Source organism: Pteropus medius, unplaced genomic scaffold (assembly GCF_902729225.1).
Source record: "Pteropus medius unplaced genomic scaffold, Ma_sr-lr_union100, whole genome shotgun sequence".
Lineage (NCBI taxonomy): Eukaryota > Metazoa > Chordata > Mammalia > Chiroptera > Pteropodidae > Pteropus > Pteropus medius.
The window spans coordinates 5,658,761-5,669,368 of record NW_024342257.1 but is presented as its reverse complement, the minus strand read 5'-3'; the positions used below and the strand labels follow the sequence as shown (position 1 = coordinate 5,669,368).

Sequence of the window (10,608 nt, the reverse complement as noted above, 5' to 3'; positions counted from 1 at the left end):
TCTGAATGATTTTTATTTTCTGCATTTCTGCTTCTATTTTGCAAATATTCTTTAATAGCACACGTTCTTCTAATATTGGAAAATACAGAGCGGGAATGGGCTAAAATAAATACTTCCGTAAGTGTTTTAAGATGCAATAAAGTTGTTGCATTCCATATAGAAGTTTTATGAGCTCTGCTGTGAGGTCTGGTAAGCACAGTATACATCTGATTTAGGAACCTCTGTAGCAGTGAGCCAGGTACAGCATATTTATTATAGTCTTCATTTTGACCCTGGCATATAAGTAAATCTGCTGCCATACCCACTTTTGATGGATGCAAAAATTTCAGAAATAAAAGAAAAAGCACTCTCAAAATTGCAGTGGTATCACTAAAAACAATCATTTGTTTCCTGATTTTGTATAAATCATAATCTAAACATCCAAACATATGTGACTGGTTAAATATAGTATGTCATGGGTTGTAACATTTTTATATTTATTGACAAAGAGCTACTATTGTTAAGCAGTGATAAAAGCAAGATGCTAAACTACTATGGTGGGATTTGGGAAAATTATTACTTAATTTTACTGCCTAGAGGCCCAGAAATTTCCAAATCCTGTCTTCCTCCTACCACATCTCTTTCCTGTAAGGTCTTGAAGGAAAATATATGTTGACAGGAGAATGGCAAATGTGAAATAAGATACCACTTAATTATCTGTTGTGCTTGTGCCCAGTGCAAAAAAACTGAGTTTAAGGGCCCTCCTGTTCACACTAAGATTTCAAACCAAAATCTTAGCATCTAATTACCTTGTAACCAGCTACATGATGCAGAAGTGGTAAGAGGACAGTATAACCTGTAAGGAAAAAAACAGCTGCACTTGGAAGTGTGACCTCCTCCGAGTCCAGGTGGAGCATGGGCCAGGGTCATTTACCATCCAGCTCTTGGAAGTGAACATGACAGTTTATATAGAGGTTCTTTTTGTGTGAGGCACTCCTGCTCTCCCCCTCCCCTTCTTCTGATCCCCACCTCTCCCATCCTTTCCATTCTTCACCTTCCTCCCTCCTCCTCCTCTCACTTCCCTCCTCTTCTCTCCTTTCCTTCCCTCTTCCCCTCCTCTCCTTTCCCTTCCTCCTCTCCAGCCCTCTTCTCCTTCCACCCTCCTCCCATTTCTTCCTTCTAACCCTACTCACCTCCCTCTCCACTTTTCTTCCATCTTCCTCCATTTTCCCTCCCTCTCCCATCTTCCCTTCCCTCCCTCGTCTTCTCCCCTTCCCAGTCCCATATCTCTCTAATCACCTGAATATGTGTCCTCCAAAGAAGAGCTAAGATCTGGAGAATATAGCAGAATGTTAAAAAAGTAATATTTTTTAAAATTCCCTTTCCTCGGTGTTTTCTACTTTTTCTATAATAAGCACTATTTTTTATAATTAGGAGAAAATGCTAGATTTTTATAGTATGATACACTTTATTTGACATTTATTTAGTTTAGGTTGCAATTGAAATACATGGAAAAATATTAAATGATGAAAGCCTAAGTAGAACATAGTACAAAAAATATGGTAACTTTAGATTACAATTACACAGTATAAGATGAGAAAACTTTTTTTAAAATACTGTCATAGTAATATCTCAGTGCTAAACAATAGCTTCATTATGATTACATTTAAAGACCACTGTCACATAAATGAGCTCAGTAATATCATATATGGTATTGATGGACATTTTTAAATGTATGTTAATCTTTTTTCAAGCAGCCAAATTTCACAATGCATTGTTCTAGTTAACACTAGTACTGTATTTCCATAGCAAAGTAACAAAGGCACAGGTAGTACAAGCAGATTTAAACCCCTAGTCTTCTGGGCTGGAAAAAAGAAATATTTGCATTGGTACTTCAGGAACTTTGTTTTGTTCAAGCAAACATTTGTCTTTGTTAACAATTCTAACAGTTTTCAAAGCTACATTTTAATTGGAACATTACAAAAGGACTTCACAAAAATCAAAACTCTATAGCACCAAATTAACATGCTTTAGATAACTGACAGCAGTTTATGGGTTTTAAAGAATATTACACTACAACAGACTATATAGAATAAACCGATACTTAGATACTTTAAGACCATTTTTAGACTACCAAGAAAATACAAAAACACAAGACTATATGGAATAGTGTTGAGGTTATAGGGCAGGGTTCCACCCCGCCCCCAGGCTATATAAACCTGTTTCACTTCTGCTTGAAGTTTTGAGATCTTGAAAATTTTTTCAGGCAGCCTTTTTTTTTTTTCCGATATTTCCTTTTTCCATAGTCTTTACCAACATCACAAACACCATTGACTTCTCCTGTATAGTAATAGACTGATTTCAGGATGACATTATCATGTAAAGTTTGTCCAATTTCAAAGTCCTCATCAAGAATAGCATCTTCTCGTGGTTCCAGCTTTCCAATCTTTGGAATTTCAAGAGGGCTAAAAAAGTTGAAAAATAACATATTAGGAACCACTCTAGGCTGGATTTCAATTTCTCCAGCAGCAGCTGTACTGTATGACTCTGGGTGGTTGTCACTGTAACATCCTTTCCTCTTCTCCAATCTATTTTACAGCCTTTGCAATTTTGGATTTCCCATCCCCCAAAGGAAAAGGGATCATCGTGATCTGGTTTTGACTTTATTATGTATGTCTTGGTCAGTACCTCATTTCTGAAGTATGGATTGGGCAGAAAATAAAATTCAAATGTGTAACTTACAGGCTGGCCAGGTTTTGAGAACTTCAGGCTAACATCTGATAAGAACTTCAGGATGGGCTCATCATATTTCTGAATCATGGGCCCCAGTTTGTCAACATTCTTTAAAACAGTCAGCCAGTATTCAGGGATGCCTTTAGGATCTTCGTTTTTAGGCTTTTCTTTTCGAGCTCTTTTCAGATTCACTCTTTCTTTAGGCCTGACCTCAGAAACTCTTTTAGGAGCCTCTTTTACTGCAGCTCTTGCCTTAACCTCTGTTGCTTTAGGTTGTTCTTCTTCTTCTGCCTTTCCCTGGGAGACTTCTTTAGGTTCTTTTACTTCAGGCTTTGCCTCCCTAAGATATTTAGACTCTGCTCTTTCTTCAAGCTTTGCCTCAGGAATTTCTTTAGGAACCTCATTTCCTTCAGCCTTTACCTCAGGTTTTTATTTAGGGTGGTCTTCTTCTCTCTCACCCTCTAAGGTAGGCATTTCACTAAGGCTGTCTTCCTCTACCTCCTCATCACGGCTGAACACCTCATCCTCTGAATTCCATTCACATTCTTCTTCTGTAGGTTCATATTCTGCATTGATGATTTGAAACCGCCGATCATACAGAGGCTTATTGAGTTCGGCATATTTTCTTTCGAGATCGTGAATTGCCTTTAAGAATAGGGCGTCTACCTTGTCACATTCATCTTGAATATTTCTGAGCGCCTGCACGCGATTTCGAACTGCCTTAGGCAGCCGATCTACGATATTTTTACCCGACGGAGCCCACCACGCCCTTCTGGAAGGCCCAGGTACCCTCTTCTTTCTATATGAGCGGCTGCGGCTACCGCTGCTGCTGCTGCAACTAGCGCTGCTACTAGAGCTACTGCTGTCAGATTCTTCCCCAGAATCACTAGACGAGCTAGCCATCATCTCATCGGCACCCCTCTGGGCGGCAGGTTCCGAGATCATGTTAAGATCCGCTTCTGCCATTTTGCAAGCCTGTGAACCTCTTAAGTTGGCGACTACCGCTGGGACCGCGCGACCAGAGATGGGCACAAAATGACTCACGGATGCGCGGGTGGCGGAGGCTCGGGATGAGGCGGTGGCAGCAGCAAAGACAGTGGTAGCGCAGGGCTGGGCGGGGCTGGGCTGCAGCGATCGCGCGGAGGTGGCGGTGGCAGTGGAGGCCTGGGTGAAAGCGCTGGCGACGGCCTGTCCCGGCTGCAGCTATGGCGGACAGAGGCCTGCCACAGCCGAATGGTGCAGTGTGAGACCCCAAGATCTCTCCACTGTTTAGATCGCAAGCCCCCTCCCTTTCCAGTTCCACCGCCCCTTAATTTAGTTCCCAGTGTGCCTTTAGCTCGCACCTCACTTGCTAGACAAGCTTGATTGACAATCACTAAGCCCAATGAATGACCAAATGCTACGCCCCCTCCAGGCTCCGCCCACCTTCCCAGACGCTCCTTGGTAGCTGAGGCACACACCCCTGGAAGACGTTTTATCCCCACAAAATTCTGTCTTTATAGTTTTATAATTTTTAGAAAAAGCTTAGATATGAGGTAAAATTACTAGCCATAGTTCCTGACAAGGGAAGAGGAGTATCCTCCCGTCCGCTCATCCTGAATTCCCGTTTGGTTTGTCAGGGGCCTCTTCACAAAAATCTGTTTTTAAAAAATTGGATGAAAATACTTCAAATGGCATCATTGGGTAGTGTGATTAGGGATGATTATTTTTAAAATCTCTTTATCTAAATATTAGCATTTATTTTTACACTAAAAAAAGGGGGAGTCGTTTATTGGCAAAGGGGGGAGGGGCTAGAAAGCAGGCATATTGCATTCCACGTAGCAGTTTTAATAAGTGCTGTCTGTGATGTTTGACAAGCCTGCTTTATACCCATCTACAAGGTTTTCGAACCCATGTTGCCGTGAGTCAGTTACACCATTTTTACTATATTTCTCTTTTTAAACCGGCATATAATATACCCCAGCCTTGCTGCTGACTTGCCACGTAGCCTTTCTCAGTGCTTACAAGTAGATAAAATAAAACGGCATGAAAATGGTAGGTAGTATTATTTAAAAGCAGGAGGTTTGCTCTATACTTTTGTGCAGCCGTTTTCAATTCCAGGAACAGCAAGATGGGAGGGGGGATTTGTGCTAGTGAAAGTGCATCCTCTGTCAGGATATGCTTTACAATATCATCTGGCACCAATTTGCTTCAAGCACTGAAATTCTAACGTATGATTTACAAGTCCATTAATATATAAATAAACTTTTACAATATGAAGTTTAAAAACAAGTATCTTATTTTTATTTACAGGATTCTTTTCTGCTACAGAACAACTCCCTTGGTACAACCAAAAAGACCAGTGTTTACTTTTCATTGAAAGGTAAGGAACATATTTAGCCCATTTTTATGAATGACAGGAATTACCTATCTGTATATGAATAAAAATTCATAGGATATAGTCTTTTAAAGACTTAATTTGAAGACATCTGATATTTCTATGGAAGCAGAAAAATCCACAGAGGTTATTTGACGTAGTACTATAGAAATAACCTGATAATCACATTCACTCTCTCTAAAGCTACTCATACAATACAAGTAGTAAGTCAAAATATAATATGAATTATTCATTTTAAATGAGTAAAAATATGAAAGCTAGATTAACCTTTATGTTACTTTTTTATTATGGATTTGTGCTTTGTCATATTTTTTAAAAATTAGGAAACACCTTTATTTTGTATTTTGTAAATTTACTTTTATTGTTTATTTCTGATTGTCAAAGTATATAAGCATTGTAAAGAAAAAATACAACATAGAAAATTCAAATGATAGTAAAATACATACTCTTTACAACCAAATAACTATTGTTAGCATTTTCATGCATTTCCTTCCAGAAATTTCTTTGTACATATACACATCTGCCTATTTATATATACCGTTTTATATATGTGATAAAATGTGATATTATGTTTTGTAATCTATCAATTAATGGTGGCTATATTTTCATGGTAAATAATCAACATCTTATTTTTAAATAGATGCATATTCAATGGAAATATTTGCCTTAATTTATTTAACCAGATTCCTTTTGTAAGGCAGCTACTTCCGACACCATCTCTCCACTTTTTTTCCTGTTATAAAAAAATTAGCTCCGGGTACATACTATATGCACTCGTGAAAATTAGTCATAGAATGAATTCTTAGAAATGGCAGTGCTGGAATAAATTGTACACTCATTTTATTCTTTGATGCTTGTTGCCAAACTTCCCTCCAGAAAATTTATCTCAATTTATAGTCCTACCAAGAATACATAGGAGCTCATTTATTTAGTCATTCAGCTAATATACTTTTGTGCCTGCCATGTGCCAGGCATATGTAGTATAGGATGACAGTAAAATGGGGAATAAAATTTACTGAGCATGTAAACTTTCATTTCATACGTTTAGTTAAAACATATAATATGGAAATAGCGATTTAAATCAGTGGAGTTATGCTATAAATATTGTTCTGCAACTTATTATTTTTATTTAAAACAGGATTTTTTTTTAAATGAATGCTCATATTTTCATAGTACTTTAATGGTTTAAAATGCATGTTAAATTTTGCACTATCAAGAATTAGTATTTTGGAGTAAGCAGTGAGTTAGGGAACCAGATTTTTAAAAGATACATATATTTTTTATTAGTTAGCTAATTTCCTTAGTACCATTTATCTGACAGTCTTTCTGTCTGACATTTATGTGAAATACCACTGTATCATAATAACTAAATTGCTTGGTTTTCTTTTTGAATTCTCTTTTCTGATTTGTTGGCCATAATTTTTGACAAACAACTAATAAGGCAGTTTTTTATATAATTTTATATTCTGTGAAAATGACATACATTGAAGAAAGGTGAGGTAGTACATTGAAATCCAAATAAATTAAAAGTAACTCAAAATATACTGAGATGTGAACACTATTCACATTTTTGATGAACATCTCCAAATTCATCTTATTATTATGTATTTGTAGTTTTTAGATTAATGTAAGATTAAATATCTTTTCATATGTTTATTGTCCATTTGCAAATTTCCCATTCATATCTTTTGCTTGTTTTTTCCACTGAATTAAGAAAGAAATTAATTGGTGGTGAAATCTTAAAGGTAAAATACTTTTGCCTTGATTTGAGGCAACTGTGACTCTTTTAGAAATTATTTCTTTTCTGACTTATGATATTAGACAAATATGACTCAGTTATAGCTTTCATTCTTAAATTACCTACTTAGATGGTTATTTAGATGCTTTTCAAGGTACGTAATCATTTAAACTGATACAGAAAAGTTTGGAGTAGAACAGGGAGACTAAAAAGAGAAAAAAGCTTGTAAAAACCTCATACAAAGATGATATAAATAAAGTATTCAGATTTTCAATTTGGAAGTGTTTTTTTTCCCAAGCTATAGACTATAGGTAAGTAACTTCTTCTAACCACAATGGTCTACTTTTTACGTGTATGCACTACCTTAAGAATGTAGTAACACAGTTTTATTTTTGTACCTTTTTTTCCTCTGTTAATTTTATAATGGCAAGTCCCTGAAAGAAAATATGTATATTCTTCATATAATTAATTTAAGTTATACATACTACTGTATATTTTCTACCATGAATATTTTAAATTAACTCTAGCATAGAATATACTTATTTTTATTCATAAGCCTATCTATAAGTTACTTGCATAATCATATATTCTCTGTTCTATTATTTTATGATATTTTGGGGGGTTAAATGTTCATATTTCTACATGAGATGATGCTTAACACAAAAGCATTGGTATACTCAGGCTAAACATGGCTCATTGATATCTATTTATATTTTACCTGTTATGAACATATGCACAGTACCGCCCACCACCCCTGCCACACAAACACACCAACATAAATACACAGTGACAAGTGCTACAGCATTATATTTTGTTGTAGATATTTAAGAAGCCAAGCATTTCGAGTTCATTTATATTTGGATTTACTTTTATGTTATTCTTTTTTGTTTGTTTATCTAGACAGGTTTTATTTGAATATACAAATTAATTCTTTTTAAAAACAGTTTTATTGAAGCATCATAGGTACAACTGTCATCACCAATCAAGATAATGAAAATTTTCATCACCCCTGGAAGTTTCTTCATGCCCCTTTGTAATCCCTCCATTTATCCCAAGGCAACAACTGATCTGATCTCTGTTTCTATAGATTAGGCTGCATTTTCTAGAATGTTATATAAATGGAATCATGCAATATATCCCACTTTTTGCTTGTCTTCTTTCACTTAACATAATTCTTTTGAGATGCATCCATGTCGTTGTATGCTTCAAGAGTCATTTTTCTGTTTTGTGACTGAGTAGTTATCAATTACTTAGATGTACCACAATTTGTTGATGAGCATTGGATATCAAGCTTTGGGCTACTACAAATAAAACTGCTATGTTCATTTGTAAGTCTTCGTATAGACATGTTTTCATTTCTTTTAGCAAAATACCTAGAGTGGAATGACTAGATTGCATGGTGTGTGCATATTTAACTATTTAAGTGGTTCTAAAGTGGTTGTACAATTTTGCATTTCCACCAGGAGTGCCGACACTTGGTATGGTGAGTCTTTTTAAATGTAACCATTCTAATAGGTATGTAGTAGTATCTCATTGTGGTTTTACTTTGCATTTCCCTAACGACTAATGATGGTAAACATCTTTTTGTGTATTGATTTACCATCCATAATCTTTGACGAAGTGTCTATTCATGTTTTGTTTATTTTTCTCTTGGATTGTTGTCTTACAATTGAGTTTTGAGAAATTTTTTTATATACTCTGGATATAAGTCCTTTATCAAGTATAAACTCTGAAAATATTTTCTCCCAGTCTGAGGATTTTCTTTTCATCTTCTTTACAGTGCCTTTCACAGTTTTTCAAAGAGCAGAAGTTTGCAGTTTTGATAAAGTCCAATTTATAATTTTTTTTTTCTTTTATGGATCATGCTTTTGGTATCAGATCTAAGAAAACTTTGCCTAGCCCAAGATCACAAAGATATTCTTCTTTGTTTTTTTTAGAAGTTTTATACTTTTAAGTTTTACATTTAAATCTGATCTAGTTTTGTATATGGTACAAGGTACAGATTGAAATTATTTTTTTACATGTGGATAGCTAATTGTTCCAGCATCATTTGTTGAAAAGACTATCTCTACTGAATTATCTTTGCACCTTCATCAAAAATTGTCCATATATGTGTGGATGTGTGTTGGACTCTCTATTCTGTCCCATTGTGTACTGATTTTAATAACCTAATTGGTAAATATTTGTTAGATATGTTTGGTAGGGAATAAGAACCAAATTATTGGATAACAGAATTTCATCACAGTAGAGACAGTTACTGCAGCTGGATCCTAGGCCTTTCATTTCTGCTCTCAAATATCAGAGAAAGGGGCAAATAATGGCAGTAATAACATAGAAAACAAATCAAAAAAGGAAACACAAATGTTCTATTTTGTGGAGATGCCAGTGTGTGGCTATCTATAGCCCATCTACAGGAATGGTAGCTAGCACTTTTCAGGAGTACAACTAATGCCTTTGTTTTTCTCATCTATGATAAGAGAGAACTGTTTGTAAATAGAAAGTATTTTTTATTAATAAATAATGGTTAAAAAAAGGAATAGTAACAAAAAATGGTTATTATTTCACACTGGTTTTCAAAGCAAAATCATCTTATTCCATACTCATTCCCAAAATAAGGATATACACAAATAACTAGAATATGGTATATAGCTATAGCATTTGATTTTTAAAGGAAATATTTGTGAGTGAATATTTTTGGCACTATAGCCTTAACTGCACGGAGTTTAAAAGGGCAGTTATAGTTAATGCAATGGCAGAGAAGGAAAATCAGTTTGGATATTTGTTTCAATGCTAGTTTTCAACTTAAAAATAGCATGCATTTTCCAAAAATGTAAATCGACATCACAGAACACTTTTATAAGGGCCCTCACAGATCTTTTGCTCATAGTACTCATTTGAAGAATTCTCACATTAAAATTAAAATAAAGGAAACCATTTTTATTGCAAGTTTAGAAGCATTTTATTTAATTCTACTAAAAAGTGAGGAAGTATTCAAAGGATTTGAGTGGTAAGCAATGCCCATGCGTGTATATATGGTAACTCTTTCTAAATTTTTCATTATATTTGGGTAATGTAGAGCAAGTCCGAATTGACAATTTCTATACTTTTCATCGAGAATACTCAAATATATTTAATTAATTTGATTAAGTATATCCTCTGAGGAAAAATGAGTCTTACAGTACTGCAAATATTCCTGCTAGTGGGAACAAATACATGTTCCACAACTCTTCAGAGATGATGGTCGTTTTTGTATTAAATGAAATATACACAATTCACAAAACCCTTTCTTAAAGGTTAAAAGAGGAGAATTTCAATAATAAGCAAATCTCAGCATTTGATTTCCTTCTTGAGACCTTATGACCCAAGTGATTTTAATACAGGTACTGGAGTCAGAATTGCTGGGCTTGAATCCTGGTTTTTCCTCTTACTAGTTATATTAGATATTGGGCAGTTTACTTCACTTATATTACCTCTTTCTTCCTCTCTAAAATGGAGATAATAATGGCACATAGAATTCAAATTCAATATTATTTGCTATTTTTTATAATACTATTTTGTATCAAGATGGTGTATAAAGAAATTTTTCTTGTTATGTAGTCTCAAGCCACTCATAGCATTTCTTTGTGACTATGCAGTAACTTCTGTTTTAGAAACAACATAGGAATCTACAGAGATTTTCCAGTTCTAATGTGCATAGGGTGGAAACTTCATGGATATTGGCAATTACTTGATATTAATAATAACCTTAGGTCCTGATAATTTTAAGGTCAAATAGCCAGTC

The 10,608-nt window shown here is 35.0% G+C and overlaps 2 protein-coding genes across 3 annotated transcripts in view; one reads left to right on the top strand and one right to left on the bottom strand.

Moving 5' to 3' along the window:
* Positions 1–1,422: 1,422 nt before the first annotated feature.
* On the bottom strand, positions 1,423–4,024 carry NAP1L3 (nucleosome assembly protein 1 like 3). Its single transcript, XM_039859241.1, is given in 2 exon segments — positions 1,423–2,518; positions 2,521–4,024. Coding segments are annotated over 2 exon segments (1,473 nt in total). The 5' UTR covers positions 3,679–4,024; the 3' UTR covers positions 1,423–2,203.
* Positions 4,025–4,162: 138 nt separating this feature from the next.
* FAM133A (family with sequence similarity 133 member A) overlaps positions 4,163–10,608 on the top strand; it is a 45,869-nt gene continuing 39,423 nt past the window's right edge. The window contains exons 1-3 of one of the 2 annotated variants that reach the window (XR_005652065.1): positions 4,163–4,612; positions 5,005–5,074; positions 7,772–8,170. The gene's annotated coding sequence lies outside the window, so the exon portion shown is untranslated. Of the gene's footprint in view, positions 4,613–5,004; positions 5,075–7,771; positions 8,171–10,608 lie in introns of those variants that run through there. The other variant, XM_039859253.1, reaches the window with a different exon arrangement.